The sequence below is a fragment of the Rhinolophus ferrumequinum genome (genome assembly GCF_004115265.2).
Source record: "Rhinolophus ferrumequinum isolate MPI-CBG mRhiFer1 chromosome 15 unlocalized genomic scaffold, mRhiFer1_v1.p scaffold_54_arrow_ctg1_1, whole genome shotgun sequence".
Classification (NCBI taxonomy): Eukaryota; Metazoa; Chordata; class Mammalia; order Chiroptera; family Rhinolophidae; genus Rhinolophus; species Rhinolophus ferrumequinum.
The window spans coordinates 2,473,180-2,490,376 of NW_022680357.1; the positions used below are offsets into that span (position 1 = coordinate 2,473,180).

General features: G+C 58.5%; 1 protein-coding gene across 1 annotated transcript in view; it reads left to right on the forward strand.

Annotated features, from left to right (window-relative positions):
• RAB11FIP3 (RAB11 family interacting protein 3) overlaps positions 1–15,764 on the forward strand; it is a 77,619-nt gene extending 61,855 nt beyond the window's left edge. Inside the window, exons 10-18 of the mRNA XM_033102110.1 lie at positions 47–82; positions 4,763–4,856; positions 6,049–6,152; positions 9,656–9,796; positions 12,245–12,326; positions 13,089–13,226; positions 13,439–13,594; positions 13,711–13,851; positions 13,928–15,764. Of these exons, the coding sequence (XP_032958001.1) occupies positions 47–82; positions 4,763–4,856; positions 6,049–6,152; positions 9,656–9,796; positions 12,245–12,326; positions 13,089–13,226; positions 13,439–13,594; positions 13,711–13,851; positions 13,928–14,041 (1,006 nt within the window). The 3' untranslated portion in view covers positions 14,042–15,764. The remainder of the gene's footprint in view (positions 1–46; positions 83–4,762; positions 4,857–6,048; positions 6,153–9,655; positions 9,797–12,244; positions 12,327–13,088; positions 13,227–13,438; positions 13,595–13,710; positions 13,852–13,927) is intronic.
• The last annotated feature ends 1,433 nt before the right edge of the window (positions 15,765–17,197 follow it).

A 17,197-nucleotide genomic window follows, 5' to 3' on the forward strand; every position in this document is an offset into this window, starting at 1 on the left:
GTCTGTTCTCTGACACAATTTTCCTGTTTATTTTGATTTTGCACAGTCCAACGAGGCGGCTCTCCAGCAAGAAGGTGGCAAGGTAGGAGACCATTGCTTACTTAGAATGTTCTTCTGAAATGCGCCACTACTCGTAGCTCTTTACAAACATGTTTCAAAATATGGTTTTCCAAGGTATTTTTAAAAACTCGGGAAAGTTACTGCCGGGGTTTGGGACTGAAAATAATTTGAGGGGATGGGTTATGAAAAGAATTTCCGAAGGTGTGGATTGGGACCTGAATTTGTTGGTACTAAAAGCTTTTGGCATTCCTCCCGTTTTACTGCGCATTCACCACAAGGTCCGGAAGGCGGCCGAGTTCCCCACGTCTGATGTAGGTTAACCCCCTGGTAGAGAGCCCACGGGGGGCCCGACCTCACACAGCCAGACGTGATGGAGCCCAGGTCTGGGTCTGCCTCCTTCAAACGCTGTGCCCTTCCCACCCCCGCTGGTTCCCCAGGTGAGAAGGAGAAGGAGATGGGTGTAACTCGGGGCTTCTAAAAAACATGCTTCTGCGACCATTCATTCCTTTTTCCGTCTTGGATCCGACCTATTGGCTTCTTACAGTGAAAGGTGACAGCACACACATTTATCCTCTCCCTGCTATGCTAGCGCTAAAGACAAGTTTCACAGGGTTTACAAGGTGCCCCCAGTTCTTCTGAGGAAGCCATGTAACACGTTATTGCATTTGACAAGTCACTGCTTCTCCTGGAGGCAGGATTATCTCCATGTTTTTCTTTTTTTCTTTAAGTTCCTACATTTTACTGACTTTCATCTTTTTTTTTTTAATTTTTTTTTTTATTGGGGAATATTGGGAAACTGTTTCTCCAGGGCCCATCAGCTCCATGTCATTGTCCTTCAATCTTCAATCCAGTTGTGGAGGGCGCAGCTCTGCCCCAAGTCCAGTTGCCATTTTCAATCTTTAGTTGCAGGGGGCACAGCCCACCATCCCATGCCGGAATCGAACTGGCAACCTTGTTGCTGAGAGCTGGCGCTCTAACCAACTGAGCCATCCGGCCGCTGCTCTTCATGTTTTTCTTTGCTTCGTCTTCTGTCCTGCTTCTGCCTCTTCTGCTCAGCCCTCTGACAGGGCCACAGGCAGCCCTGTGTCTATGTGGACGTTCCCTCCCAGAGCCACTTCACAACCTGGATGTTTGTTTCAGATGTTGGACCATCTCACTTCCTGATCCTCTGTCTTTTTTTTTTTTTTTTTAAATCTCCAGCACATATTCCAGTAGTTTCTTGAGAACAGAGGTGCCCAGGAGATACATTTGTAAGACCTTGCTAGATATTTTATTCTTATAGCTTGGCTTTGTATAGAATTGTGGATTGTAAATAATTTCTCTTTAGAGCTTTTGAAGGCATAACTCATTATCTTCTAGTACGAGGGCGGCTCCCGAGAGGTCTGATGCTTTCTGGTTTTCCTTTGTAACCATTTCTCCGTCTCTGGAATCTTTTAAACATCATCTTTATCCCTGTAGTTCAGAAATGTAACGATGAGTCCTGTGAGTCCTTATTCCCATTGATTATGCTGGGCTGAATGAAAGATGTGCTGTTCTCATCTGGAAGCTTCTGTCCCTTAGTTCTCGGGACTTTTCCCGAGGTGTTTCTTTGACAGTGTCCTCTGTTCCATCCACTTCCCGCTCCTTCCAGGACTCCTGCTTGTGGCCCCACATGGCCTCGTTGCCCACGTGCCTCTCTCTGCTCTGGCTCTGGCTCCTGTGACGCATGCGCCACCAGCTTTTCTTCCCCATCTCTTCCCTGAGTTCCATCTGGGCTCTGTTCTTCCTGATAGAGGTCTCCCTCAAATAAGTGGGGTGTGCTCTGTGCAGATTGGAGCGGTTGCTCATCGCTGGCGGGCAGCCTCTGGCCAGCATGTGGTGTGGACAAGGCCCCTGTGTCCACAGGTCTTTTCGCCAACCAGACCCATGGTTTCCCCGAGTGGAGTCCTGCCCGGCTGCTGGCGTTTGGAGAGCCGCACTGGGCCTGCCAGGTAGTCTGTAGGCTGTGGGTGTGTGCGTTGCATTGACAGGCTCTGTGTCCGGAGTCCAGGGCTCCTCTGGGCCTTGGAGCGTCCTCGTCAAGGGGTGTGGTGGACACCGCCCCTCCCACCTCTGTGCTCTTCTCTGCTGGCCCATTCACAGGGGCTGGTCCTTTCTGGTTTCTCGAGGGAACCAGCCCGCTTCCGGAATCTCACTGGCCCTCCTCCCGCTGCTCTCCAGTGTCCAGTGCCCTGGTGTCATCTGGCTCTGCTCTCCTTGTCCTGGAGGACATAAACCTTTTGATTTTCTTTTATTATTATTATTAATTATTATCTTAAGGGCTTAGATCTAGAGGGAGCAGCCATCAATCCACCTTTTCCATCACCCCTTTGAGAAAAGTATCCCCGTTCTTAGAGATGTAACATTAATTGCCAGCCACACGGTGTTACAGTTTTAGCATTACTTTCTGTCTCACTTCCATCTTTTACCCGAAACAGGCTGTATAGCTGGTGAAACTAAGGAAGGTAAAAATCTAGCTGAGTCGTCTCCTCTCAACCTCCCTGGTCTGGGACATGGAGGGACCCTGGGGCTGTTGGGTTTGTCTGCTCCCTCCTTTGAAACACCCTCTGAGAACTTGGTTTTTCCTTCCCAGATACCGTTTGGTATAGAAAAGCCCAGTCTGCAGGTATTTGCAGCTAGAGTTTCCAAACAGAGGCATATTCTGCCGTCTGTACATACACACAGTTTTAATGTGCTGCTCTTTTGCCCCTAACACTGCCAACAGAATTCGAAGGAAACTCTAACTGTTGTAATTTCGCTCTTCACAGTGTTTCTGCGCTTCGCATGTGGCCCTGTGGCTGGATTATGGGTTTTAGAGGCCCCAGCTCTGGCCCCTGGGTCCTGGCTGTGTGCCTGCCCTGGATGGCAATGGCTCTGGGGTCGCTGAGTGTTTGGAGACCCTGAGGCACTGGCACAGAGCCAGCCTCAGGAGGGGGGGAGCAGCAGTGGGGCCACCGCAGGGCAGGAGGCGGGTCTGGCGTGTGCGGCACCTGGTGGCCTACCTGCCAGACCCTGCCTGCCCCCCTTTGGCGTGATCAGGCATCTCCCTCAGCCCCCTCTCCTGGTAGGTCTCCTGAGTGGGGGTGAGTTTACACACACGAGCCCCCCAGCCACCATTTCTAGCAGCCTTGGCCTTCCCCTAAGGCGGTCACATGCTGGGGCCTCGAGCTGGGTGCTTGGGGACAGGGTGTGACCGCCCATCCCCAGGTCCAGCTGTTCAGAAGCGCCTGGCGCCCCTCGTAGGAGCTCAGAGTCGGGTGACAGGCCCCGGGCCGTAGCCCCTCCTCAGCGTGGGCTCTGGGTCTGGGGGGGCAGCTTCCTGTCCCAGGATTGGCTCACGTTTGGGGTCCAAGTCCTGGATGTTTGAGAGCAGCAATTGGATGAGAACATGATGGCCTGTCTGACATCCTGCACTTCAGGTTTGACACCCTTCAGGGAATCAGGTGAAATCCCAGGTGCTCATGTGTCCCAGCCAGGGAACATCCAGGGGACTCGTGGTCCCCTTGGGTGAAGATGCCCTTCTTTTTTGTTCCCCTTAGAACGTTTCTAGGAAAATAATTTAAGAAATGTACAAGCTCCATCGGTACTAAAATGGAAATAGAACTTGATAATTTTGATAAAGATAATGTAGAAATTTCAGTGTCATTTTTAATAGCATTTTATTGAATTCTTACTGTGCTATGAGGACGAACTATTTATATATATACATATACATATGTATATGTATAAAACCTCATTTAAATCCTGTAATAGCTGCAGATCCCCATTTTATAGGCGAGTAAGGCTCAGAGAGGGTGAGTGGCTTTCTCAGGGTCACACAGCTCTGGGCATCAGGATGCCACCTGGGAGCCTGGGTTGGTACATGCAGGCTCTGTCCAAATGCTCTGAGAGTTTGACGTGCTCGAGTTAAATTACAGGTGATACAGTGTCACCACAACTAACAAGATTGTCTCTAGGGTGACTTTGAGCATGTGTTTGCTAAGCACCTGCTAAGGCGCCAATCGCAGAGGAGCTAAGGAAGGAGCTCCAAGGGTGTGGAGCCCCGGGAGGGGGCGGGGGGGCTTGCAGCATGGCCGGGGCCCGTGCCCGCCTGAGCCCTAAGCTGTGCGGCACCCAGCGTGGCCCACAGGCTTGAAGATCTGTGTCCACTGGCGCCAGGCACAGAGAGCTGCTGCCGCCGAGGACAGCCGCAGCTGTGTGTCTCCCCGAGAGAGACCCGTGGTCTTTCATTGTTGCTGCACCAGGAGTACGTTGGAAAATCAAGTATCAAGGTGCCAGTAGGTGACATTGTGTGCAGAAGCCATGGTCCCGAATTAATATTTCACGGGCCTGCAGTGGAGGACGAGATGATTTCATATCACAGGGAGGAATGGCGGCGTGTTTATTGCCCGAGTACAAAGTTCCCTCTCCCCATCATCTGGTGGCGAAGGAGGCCGGGCCGGTCAGGCTCCAAAGAGCAGCGGGAGGACTCTGCACACAGGCCGCCCCAGCCCACCCCCCCGCAATAGCGTCCTGCCTGGAACTCCCTCCAGTGCAGACCTGGGCCCCGGCTGTCGGGTATTGCTTTTTAGCCTGCCCTGGATGTGCTCATGTTTGAAGAACTTGTCATTCGGCTCTTCCCGTCTTTTCTCTCCAATCTGCTGAAGGACCTTTTCTGGACGGGGGTGTTGTTTCTTCTCCACAGGCACCTGCACCAGTCAGGGGCCCTGACTATGGACGCCCTGCAGGACCCCCCGGCGGACCCCATGGAGGGCATGGAAGAGGACATTGCAGATAAGGTAGGCCTGGGCGGCAGGACCGAGGCCCGCATGCGACACCACAGCCCAGGCCCGGCACGCTGGGTGCTGTGGCCTCAGGGGTGGGCCCTGGTCGAGGTACGTGGGGTGAGGTGCATTTGGGGCGCTGGGCCTCTTCCGGGCAAGCAGCTAGAGCACCGTGGAAGTGGTGATGGCGCCACAAGGGCTGATTAGGTCCTCCACTAGCTCCAGCATTTCACGTACATGGAAGAGGGAACTGAGAGGACGGGAACAGAGCAGCGAGTGGCAGTGACTACACGCCTGCATGTGTACGGGGTCTGCCCAGAGTACAGTGGCGCGCAGAGACTCAGCTCTCCAGGGCCTCTGGGGGCAGGATCTGGGGGCACTCGGCCTGCAGTGGTCACACAGCCAAACGTGTGAAATGGCCTGTTCCCTGAGAAAGGAGTCTGGTGAATGGGTTATGGGGGGCCAGGCAGCCATCTGTGGTAAAGACCCTGAGCTTCTCAAGGACCAGCTCCTGCAAGAGGGGAAGAGGAGGGTGGCAGCACACATACCCCCTCGTCCTGTACCCACCCTCCTCTTGTACCCCTTTCTGTCCCCCCTCACCTCCTGTACTCCTTACCTCTTCCTGTACCCCTTCCTGTACCCCCTCGCCTCCTCCTGTCCCCCCTCCCGTACCCCTTCCTGTCCCCCTCATCTCCTCTGGGACCTCCTCTCTACAGCGGCTCCAGCATCTGCTCTGCAGAACCTTCTCTGGCGCTCAGGGCTGGCCTTCTCTCCTCCAACCACCCGTGTAGTATCTGTCTCCCATTTAGTTAGTGAGCTTCCTCAGGAGGGAGGGACCAGCCCCCTGGGCCTTTCTGTCCTTTGAGTCCCCGACATGCTATCTCCCTGGGTTGGGTCTGGCAGAGAGCAGGCGCCCCTGCCTGCGGGGGGGCCGTAGCCTGGCTGCCCCACACTCCCTCACAGGCCCATCACGGAGGTGCTGTCGGGGAACCTTATGCCTCTCGGGGCCGCTGCTGACACCTGTGTTTGTGGTTTTGAGGCTGTCCTGACAGATGCCTGTGGGGGCCACACGCCTCGTTTATGGGGACAGTCTCCATGAACGAGATAGACCCCCCCTCCAGCCGAGTGGGCACTGCCTCCTAAATTGTTGGCTTGGGGGTGTAGGCTCTTGCCTCCTTGATTCTCAAGCCACTGTCTCGCTCCCAAGGTTGTCTTCCTGGAGAAGCGGGTGTCAGAGCTGGAGAAGGACACGGCCGCCAACGGAGAGCAGCACAGCCGGCTGAGGCAGGAGAACCTCCAGCTGGTGCACAGGTGAGCGCGCCGTGTTCTCCACCTCAGAGCGAGGGCGGGCGCAGCAGGCGCGGCTCTGCACTGAGGCGGCCCCCACCGGAGCTGCCCTCCATCCCGCTGCGGTGCCAGCCCCGGGGGGTGCCAGGTGGCCTTTTGAACGTGTCTCCAACTTAGCGGAGTCCCCGGCCCACGTAGGGCTCCAGAGGAAAGAGCAAGGGGGGAGCCCCCCACCCCACCCCTCACCCCTCAGGAGCAGCTGAGGCCAGTAGCCAGACCACCCGCACACAGCACCTGGTGGAGGCCTGGCCTCGGGCAGCAGAGGCTTCGCTGGGTTCCAGTGCGGCCTCTGGCCTGTGCCCCCACTTCTGAGCGCCCATCCAGAGGATACAGTCCGACCACAGGCCCTCATTCCCGGACACGGGCTCCTTGGCTCTGACAGCGGCTGCGCTTTTCTCACTTCTCTCGCATCATCTGGTTTCATCTTTGTGATCCCAGTGAGGCAGATACTGCGGCTGTCCCCATTTCACAGATGAGGATGCCGAGGCTTAGGGGATTGCCCAGGGCATCAGACAGCACGTGGGGGCTTCGGGGGTGGGGCCAGTGCCTCCAGAGCCCCCTGCAGTGGAGTGTGCAGGTCCTCACAGGTGTTGAGCCACAGAAACAAGGAACCAGTGGGAACCGCTGGGAACACGGCAGGATGTGCAGTCTGACTCCCAGCGAGAGCTGAGGAAGAAATAACGGACGTGCACAGCGAGGAGTGGCTAGTGTCGGCACAGGGGTGGGCTCTTTCCCACTGCTGTGCTGTGGACTTTTCCTAGAACGCTGTGTGAGTTGCAGCCTCTGACGCCAGTTCTGCGGTCGGACCGCACGCAGTTTGCAGCAGCGCCGAGCTTCTCGGGCGAGCAGGCGAGCCTGGCCTAGGGGCATTGCCCTGCGGCTGTGCTGCCCTCGTGCAGCTGCTGTGGGGGGCGAGGCGGGAGGTAGGCCTGCAGGGCGTGAGAGGCAGGAAGCACGTGAGAGGGGTATTCCACAGGAGGTCTGTCCTTGCCGGGCCTCTGGGGCCACCGCTCGGCGCGGCCGCACACTCCGCCCTCAGGCAAGGCCCGTGTTCACAGGCTCCATTTCCACACCCGTCACCGGAGAGCGTGGACTTGAATCGCTCTGAACAGCGCTGGACACAGGCCCGCACGTCCTCACGTGGCATTGTCCTCACAGGCGCCAGGGGACGCTTAGCTCATCTCCTAGTGTTTCCCTCCCGGGTGGTCCCGACCCTTGTAGCCTGTCCCCAGTGTCAGGGGGGCCGTCTGCCCTTGAGAAGTGGACCACCCGTGCTATGTGGGCAGAGCTCACACAGCCCTTGAACGGAGTAAAAACAAGTCCTCTTGTGCGGTTGAGAGCCCACCCTCGGGGTTCTCACGGAGGGGCTGCCAGGGCCCTGCTGCACCGCCGGGGGTATCCGAGGAGGGTATCAGTGCGGCGCTAAGGAAATGCCGCATTTCCGGAGACGTGTCAGTCACTCCGTCTGTCCTTGTCCAGGGAGGTCGGGATGGGCCACCAGACCCTTTTCTCAAGCTGACCGGTCAGGTGTAGTCTAATCTGATGAGCACTTACAGTTACCACGTGTGTACGTGGGTACACTCCCTCTGTGCTCCACCCACCCCAGGGTCAGTGGGTGTTTCTTGGGTGTTGGCTCCAGCTCTCCGAACCAGCTTCTGCTCTGTTTCTTGGTGTTTCCCATGGGTCGCACTGCCAGCCCACGCCCTGCTTCACAGCTGTCCTCCTGACGCCGTCCCAGGAATTCCACATGCTTCCCCTGCGTTTGGGTTTTTATTTTCTGGATCCCACATTTTCCTTTTTGCTCATATTCTAAGGAGGCCATCCCTCACTGTTGCCTGGGGAAGGGTGCACGGGAGCAGGATCTTTGAGACCCTGCATAACTGAGACTGTCACCCTGTGGGGACAGAACCAGGATTGCAGTTTCCAGGCTCTTGGCCTCACGTGGAAAGGTGCTGGCTCAGGTAGTAAATGGTCATCAACTGTGATCGGATGGCCATCAGCTGTGGCTAGTTGGCTGTCAGCTGTAACCAGTGAGCCATGGGCCACTAATATAACTGCCGTGGCTACACTAGCAGTAAATGTGGGCTAGCAAGCAGATGGTGGCTGAGCTAGCAAGAGCGGATTGCAGTTAGCAAGTGGGGTTGGTTGGCAGAGAAGCGGACGGCGGGTTGCAGATTGTGTGGCTCCTGCTTCCTGTGTCTCCAACCCAGCCGCCAGCGAGATTATAGTGGTATGACTCCCCTATCTATGGCTCCGTGGGTGTTCCTTTTTGGCCTCACCATGTCCTGCGTTCTTATGTGGGGAGAGGGAGCTGAGACCCCGCAGGCCGCCCTGCATGACACACCCTCCTCTGACTGGGGCTCAGGCTGGGATTCTACTCGAAGTCGGTTCCCTTAGAACGTGGGGCTCTGCTGCCCCCGACCCAAGCTGCGTTCGGGACTCCTGGCGCTGCTTTGTCGTCTGTTCTCATCCTGGACACGCAAGGGTGTCCCGTTGTTTCCTGTGCGGGCACGTGGTTTCCAGCCTTTAAATCTGGAAAGTGTGCCCCTCAGCTTCAGGAAGATTTCTAGAATTATTTCTGTATACAGTGTCTTTCATTTTCTTATCTGTCTGAACTTCTTTCTGTTCAAAATATTAGACCTCCCCGCTTGTTTTCTTGACTTTCCGATTCTCTATCTTTTTTGTCTTTTTTTTTCTGTGTAATATCCTTGGTGTTTTCCTTCAACTCTTCTATTGAATTTAAAATTTTTCTTCTCATAGTTTTAATTTCTAAGTTACTTTTTGTCATGTTTCTTCTGTGGCATCACCCCTATTTTGTGGATATGGCATCTCAGCTTTCTGTTCGTTCCAGGGCTTTTCCCCCTATTTCTTGCATGATGTGTATTTCCTTTTAGGTCCTTTTTTTTTCTGTTTGCTTTGGCCACTTTGTGTTAAAAGCTGACCTATGGTGGTGGCTGGTGATCTGTGGCCATCTGTTGACTCTCAGGTTTGAGGCACCAAGAAGCCCTGTGTATGGGGACGGCTTTCGGGCTCCATGCCGGCCGTGGGCAGGGCCTGGAGCCCTTCTCTTTGGGATGGTCAGTTCCTGCCTCCTGTGGACGGGTGGGCGTGGTGGTCTGGGAAGGGGCCAGGGTCAGGGCTGCCACGTGAACATTCCCTGTGTCCCCATGTTCTCACTGCCACCTGCCCTTACCTCTGCCTTGGGCGACGTGGGTGGGGCTGGGCTGTACCGGGTCCCCAGCCTTGGGGACACTGGTGGGGACGCTGGTGGGCTTGTGTCCACAGGAGGGTCGGTCTCCTGTCCACGTGCCACGCTCTGTGCGGGGCGCGTCTCCTGCGTCGGAACTGCCCCTGACCAGAGCTGTGGGTGGGAAGTCTCGGGGGGGCAGCTCTCGTGGGTCCCGATGCAGCGTCCAGGCCCCGGTGAACGGCACGAAGGCGCCCACCTCCACCCTTGGCCTCCACAGAGCCAACGCCCTTGAGGAGCAGCTGAAGGAACAGGAGCTGCGGGCCTGTGAGATGGTCCTGGAAGAAACGCGGAAGCAGAAGGAGCTCCTGTGCAAGATGGAGAGAGAGAAGAGCATTGAGATCGAGAACCTGCAAGCCAGGTAGGCAAGGCCTCCGCCACCGCCCGGACAGTCGGTGAGAAAACGTGGTGGGTGCTGTCGTAACGGGGGCCCCCCACCCAGGAAGGGACAGTGTCTGGATTTTTTAAAAAGTGGAAAACCTCTGCGATAAAAACTGTTAAGCTCCACCGAAGGCCACGAAAGATCTGAATTCAAAGACTGACTTGACCTGGTAGTCGGTTTCTCTAAACCTATCTCTAGTCGCTATTCTCTGTCACAATATCAGTCTTTTTTCAAGACAACTTGACAAAATTATCTTTATGCTTCTCTGGAGGCATAAGCCTTAGGTGAGTCAGGAAATGGGGGGCGGCAGAGAAAGGGGGTGAACACACTGTGTATAAGACTCACTTTGAAGGCACAGGAGGTGCCACCGCCCCGTGCTACTCGGGGACAGGAGTGCCACATCCAGGCACTCAGGCTGGAAGCACGTGGCACACGCTTACAATTACACACGCGAGCAATGGGTCTCAGAAAATGCTGTTTGTAAAAGAATACCCACAGATAACTTAAATGTCCATTTGCAGAGAAATGGTGAAAAAGGTCATCTTAGCTTTCCTTCCCGGTCTCAGTGCCAGAGCTCCTCCCCTGAGTGGGGAGTGAGGGTGGGGGGTATTTCACAGAGTTTGTTTTATTTTACTGGGTCAGTATCACTTTTAGAATTCAAAATACAGTAGTTTTAAATGTTCACGAAAGAGGACTCAACGTTCTTTAGCTTGGGTCCCTCTCCAGCTCTTAAAGCTGGGAAGATACACTTTAAGAAAAGCTCCTGGGCATTTTCAAAAGTGGAGGTGACAGGAGGGGGCTGCTCACAGCTGTGCCCGGTTCCCCCTGGACAGGGAGGCCCCCTCAAGACAAACACAGTAGGGTGCCACCCCCCGGGCCAGCAGGCCCAGGCAGCAGGACAGCACAGTCTGGTGGACTCAGAGGATGTGACGTCTCTCGTTTGTGCGTGCCAGTGGCTTCTCCTTCGGGCCCCCTCCCCTGGGGCTGTGGGTGCTGAGAGGCAGGGCCGTCCTGCCTCCCACGTCTGCCCATACCAGAGCCTGCACAGTGGGCGTGTCCTGCTGCCCAGGCAGGACACCAGACTGGCTGGGGTCTCCTGAGGCCCTCAGGGACCGAGGCAGCACTCGGTGTCCTTGCTTCATCCGAGTAAGCCTGCTGCCTGCTCTGTGCACCTACGGTCAGTGGCTCTGTGCGCTCGGACCCTGCAGCTCCCTGGGAGTGTCAGGGGCAGAAGCCGCCTGTGGTTCCTGGGGGGCACCCTGAGGGCAGCCCATTGTGGTGTACAGGGAGACCCTCCTCAGTAAGGGACTGCAGAGTGACAGGATGGTAGGACAGCTGGCTTATGGAAAAGAACCAGGGTTCCCTGGAGAACGGGGCCGAGTCTGTAGCCAGCACAGGGGAGCCAGGAGCATCGTGTAGCACCAGACAGCAGGGACGCACTCGGACAAAAGCACATGCACAGTGATGGGGCAGGTCCCAGGGACGCGGGCCAGCTGAAGGTCAAAGCTGGAACAATTGGAGCAAGACACTAATCACGTTACTATTGGCCCATGACCCAAAGGGTAACTGAATGTGATGACAAATAAGTGGGGAGAAGACATGACTCTTCCTCGCAGAGGAATTCCAAATAATACATGGAGATGTCCTCTCTGGGGAGGTGGCACTGAGTCCTCCCCGCCCCTGGAGCGTGGGCCGGACTCGGTGACCAGCTTCCAGAGGACAGAATGGATGGGAGGAGCAGAACTTGGCAGAGGAAACACCTGGCGCACACACCTTGACCAGGTGATCAGGTCAGCCTGACCCGTGATGAGCGACAGGAGGGGACCCCTGATCCGAAGTGACCAATGTGGGTTCTTCCCAAACTCATATCCCCTCCAATCACCAGGAAACAGCAGACAGACCCAACCCGAGGCAGGCACGCTCTACCCAGTACTTAACCAGAACTGCTCAAAGCTGTCGAGGGCACGAAAACCCAGGAGAGTCTGGAGACGGCCCCAGACCACGGGCCAAGGAGACCCCTTAGTGCCGTGGCCTGGGAGGGCCCCTGGATAGAGGGGGGCACTGGGGGCAAAGCTGACTCGCGCCCAGGCTTTGGCGACCGGAGTGTCCCAGTGTGGGCGTGTGGCCATCAGGAGCGAGCTGGGTGATGAACAGAGGCCACGAGGGGCCCCCCAAAGGGGCTCCGCCCCGAGGCAGCTGCTGTCGATCTGAAATGATCTCCAACGCACAGCGCCGTTGACCCGTCCTGGCCTGTGGGGAGCTTTGGCTTAGAGCGCTTGTGTGGGTGCGGAAGAGCTGCGCCCTCGTGTTGGGGGTCTCCTCTGTGACCCGGGAGCAGCTCTTAGCAAGGTTTCTGAGATGCTTGGCCTCCGCGGCCCAAGGGGCGGCTTCCTAGGGAGGGGGTCCCAGCCTCATGCTTCGTCCCAGGCTGCAGCAGCTGGATGAGGAAAACGGTGAGCTGAGGTCCTGCACGCCCTGTCTGAAAGCCAACATCGAACGCCTGGAGGAGGTACGCTGCCGGGTGGAGCGGGCAGGGCCGGGCTGGGCACTGTGGGCCCCGAGGTCAGCTGGGCCAGCCGACGGCTTTCCTGCACCCTCTGCGCCTGCCACCTGCTGGGGACCGGGATGGCCGGGGACAGGTTCTTTACAGCGGGGCAGCCAGCCAATGGCTGCAACGCAGGCGGGGGAACAGAGCAGGCTGGTGATGCCGGGCCCTTCGGGGCCTGGGTGTGAGGGAACAAGCTCAGCTCGGGCTGCCCTCCCTTTGCTGGAAGATACTGGACCCTGCCTGGGTGGCCAGCCTTCCCACAGTCGTGGGAGCCTTGGGCCCAAAGGTTCACGCTTAGATTGACCCATGGTCTGAGTCCAGGGATGGTGTCCGTGAGGGGCCGCCTTCAGCGGGACCCCTTGTGCTCCACACTGCAGATGTTCACTGAGAGGCACCCCCCCTACCCCTTGCCGCCACGTGTCCCCTGGGAAGCTCTGAGCTCTGGCCCGTCCTGGCTGCCATGAGCAACTCCCACTGAGTGGCCTTGGGTCAGGTCCTGCTCTAGCCTCCCCCTAGAAATAGTCCCTGTGGGCAGGGGGTGGGGACACCCGCACCAAGAGTCCCAAGGCCCACGCCTGTGTGTGTGCCTCGGCCCTGAGGGGAGGCTCAGCGGCAGCTGCATGGGGGTCACTGGACTGAGACTGGAGGGGTACGTGCAGCTGGGAACGCCGAGGGAATGGTGGCGGGCGAGGCGCGTTCACGGCAAGTGTCTCACTTGTGCAGGAGAAGCAGAAGCTGCTCGACGAGATTGAAGAGTTGTCGCTGCGGCTCAGTGACGAGCAGGAAAACAGGAGGAAGCTGGGGGACAGGCTGAGTCACGAGAGGCACCAGTTCCAGAGGGACAAGGAGGCGACCCAGGAGGTGAGCACAGGCCCAGGGGCACCGGCTCCCAGCCCCCCCAGGGCCCATCTGGAGTGAGCTGCGGCTTTTCAGCGGCGTGCTGGGCAGAGGTGCTGGGTGCGTGGTAATGTTTGGGACGCGTGGGTCGTCCTCGTCCCCAGACATGGCCTTCAGCCCGATGCAGAGGCTCGGAAGCCAGGGGCTGGCTGACTGCTGGCCCGGGGCTCCCACAGCTCATCGAGGACCTGCGCAAGCAGCTGGAACACCTGCAGCTCTTCAAGCTGGAGGCCGAGCAGAGGCGGGGCCGCAGCAGCAGCGTGGGTCTGCAGGAGTATCACAGCCGCACCCGGGAGAGCGAGCTGGAGCAGGAGGTCCGCAGGCTGAAGCAGGTGCGGCTCGCACACGCCGGGGCGGCCGGGGCGGCCGGCGCGGCCGGCGCGGCCGGCGCGGGGCACTGGCGCATGGGGCCGCAGCCCGGGAGTGACGGGCGTGTCACCCTCCTCAGGATAACCGCAGCCTGAAGGAGCAGAACGACGAGCTCAACGGGCAGATCATAAACCTGAGCATCCAGGGCGCCAAGAACCTCTTCTCCACGTCCTTCTCCGAGTCCCTGGCCGCCGAGATCAGCTCCGTCTCGCGTGATGAGGTAACGCCCCCGCCCCGGCCCCCCGCCTCGCAGGCCCCCAGTCTGTGCCCCATGCCCACCCGTGCCCCTCCCACAGCTCATGGAAGCAATCCAGAAGCAGGAAGAGATCAACTTGCGTCTGCAGGACTACATCGACAGGATCGTCGTGGCCATCATGGAGACCAACCCGTCCATCCTGGAGGTCAAGTAGAGGCGACGGCCCAGCCCGGGCTGTTTCCGGACCCACCCACATCCAGAGAGGCACATCCAGGCCGAGACCAGCAGGTCCCGTGCCCAGAGCCTGGAGCCCATGCTGGGCTGGGCTGGGCTGGCGCCGTGGAGGAGGGAGAAGGAAAGGGAAGCCCCAGGACTGGAGCCCCCAGCAGGGTAGGGCCTGCGCTCAGCTCTGGCCTCCCCCGCCCCCTCCTCTCTGCAGAGATGTGGGGACAGTGTCTCAGGCTGGGGTGGGCGCCTCCATGAGCTCCCTCCCGAGTGGCAGACCACCTGCTGTCCTGCCTTATCAGGGAAGAAAAGAAGGAAACAGGTCCCTGCCTGGGGTGCTGCCACCCATGCCTGCACAGGCTCGCTGACCTGGTGCCAGCCAAGCTTCAGCCGCTCCTGGACAGCAGAGAGGCCCCGGGACTCCCTGTGGTGTGGGAAGGACAGGCGGGCGGGCTGGCTGGTGTGTGGGGTCTGACCAGGAGCCAAAGGGCCTCCCTGCGTCTTTCCTGGGGCGGTCTCCCAGCCAGGAGGGGCAGCTCGGTCCTGCTCCAGGCCCGGGGGCCCTGGCCATGCAGCCCGTCCCACAGTCGGACCCTCGCTGCAGTAACCCTCGAGGGCTCTGACCCTCCTGTGGGGGCTGGGGCAGGACGTCAGGACGTGAGAGTCGAGCCGTGTGGAACGTGCTGTCTGGACGGGCTGGACATTGCCAGCTCCCTCTGACGGCTGGGGTGCAGGCAGGGCCGTGGCGAGGTGCTGCTTCCCCGTGGGTGGGGCCTTCCTGGCCTGCTGGAGTCCCCCCTCCTGTGCGGATCTTGGCTGCCCCCAGTGAAGTCCCAGCTTCCCAGGTCAGAGTCCAAGTGTCCCAGAGTCCTCTGGGAGTCTGAAGTCATTAGAAGTTGTCCTTCTTCCCCAGGTGCAGTCTGCAGGAGGCGGGGCAGGGCGGGCTCCAAGGACACAGGTCAGGAGCAGAGAACAGGCCTTCCCAGCGGCTTGGGAGTTCCTTGCAGGAGGCCCTTGCCCGGCTTTGCGCTGCAGCCACCCGGCGCCTGTGCTAGCAGGAGCAGCCATGTCAGCCCCCCCGGGAGGCTGGGCCTGCCCCCCCTGAGCCCGAGCACTGGCCAGGAGTGCCCAGGGGGGTCCCACACAGACTGGCCACTGCTGTATGAATGTGCGTGTGAGGCGTGCGCGTGTGTGCGTGTGAGGGTGGGTGTTGCCCTGCTCCTCCATCCTCCACGTGGCCCACCTCCTACACTAAGAGTTAAGACTTGCTTCGTATTGTACATTTTGGGGAAAGCCTTGCTGTAAATCAGTGTAAACTTGGAGGAGAGATTTTTCTATCATGTAGAGTAGGTATTTTTTATAGATTGAAGGTTGATCAATTTTTTAATACTTCCAAGAGAGAAAACTATCTGTGTATACACATGAAATATATATATATATATATATATGTATGATAATAAATACTGAAGTCTGCTTTCCACGCCCAGCCCGCCCGCCTACTCGCCCGCGGGTCTGTCTGTCTGTCCCCGACAGTCCTGGACTGTAAATACAAGCTGCCGGAAGACGCCCCACTCAAACACTCAGGCACCGACTGACTTGTACATTCACCCCGCTTTCCTCCTCAAGACTCTTCCAGGCACAGTGGCCGTGGCCTGGATGCGGACAGGCGAGGCCGGGACGATGTCACCACAGATTAAAGCTGTTGCTGCACACACAGGCTGGCTCCTTCCTCTGTGGGGGCCAAGGGGTGCGGTGGGTGGGGGTGCCGTGGGCCTGTTCCAGCACCCCCAAGGTGTCTGAGGGGTGGGGGGGGCATGTGTCATCTGAGCTCAGACAGCAGGAGACCCCCTGGTGAAGCCCGTCCCTCCTGGCCTCGCTGTGAACCTGGAGGCCCCGGGATGGCACCTGCAGGCAGGGCCCCCAGCAGGGCTCGGCCAAGGGCAGTCCTGGGCGGGACCAGGTGATGGGCTCCTGGGCCATGAGTTCATGGTCGCACCCATCCCCAGAGTGCAGCCTAGTTGCCAACATGGCACCGAGGGCCAGCCAGGCTGAGGGGTCAGCATCACGAGTCTCTGGGGTTTGTGAACAGGATGTCCCTGTGGGACGTGGAAGAGGCCATGCCCGGGGTCCCCAAATCCAAGGCACAGATTGGGCTCAAAGAGGGGCCAAAGGGTGGGGGGCCAGGTCCAGAGGAGAGCTCAGCTGCCACCGTAGTCAGAGGGGCACCACCAAGAAGGTTACTAAGGCTGTGCCCAAATCTGACTTGAGGGGTGGTTGTCAGCTGCAAGTCCCCCAAATGACTCCCCAGCCCACAAGGCCACAGGAGTGGACGCACCTTCCCTCCCCCCGACACACACAGAGCTACCTGCATGCCAGACATAGAGGGAAAAACCAAGGACCCTGCCCCCAACCACCCAGCTGGGCAGAGAAGGGGATTGAACCCGGGTCTGCTGGTCCCAAAGGCTGCCCGTGGGGCGGATGACCTGAGGGCGGTGATGGATGCACAGCCTGGCCTCAGCCCCCAGACTTCATCCTCAGCCGGGGGTGCAGCAGCAGGACTCCAAGGGTGCCCCGTATGAGGCCCGGGAGGGCCCTGCACAGCTAGCCCCCTAGGCCGTCACCTGTGCTCCTAGCCTCCGGGGTGTAGCTCCCCAAGCCGCTGTCAGGCGGTCCAACACCCTCTGTTATCGAGTCCATTCACTGTATTGCCCCCGGTCACCACGTGGCCCAGTCCTGGCCTGGGGGGTGGGCTCAATCCCAGGGTCCTAGTGAAGCGGAGTGGAAGGCCTGCTCAGCACTGGGGGGCGCCAAAGCGCCGCCGCAGCAGGTTCAGAATGTCAGTGGGTGTCGGAAGAGCCTTGTCTCCAGCCCAGCTGCACTGGGGGGTCTCTGCTGGGCCACAAAGAGGCCAGTGCCTGTGCTTTGACAGCGGCTGACACCTGCCCTCCCACCTACCCTGTGTGTGTCTAGCGCCTCTGGGCCCATAGCTGCTTAGGGGTAGGAGCTAGAAGTGGGGAGGGGTCCAGAACCGGGAAGGGGAGGAGAGGAGTGGCTTCCTCTCCCTGTACCCCCACTGAGTCCTGCCAGCTCCTAAACACATGGGGGTCCCCCCTCACAGCCGATGCTGAAATCCCTGCCCTGGCCC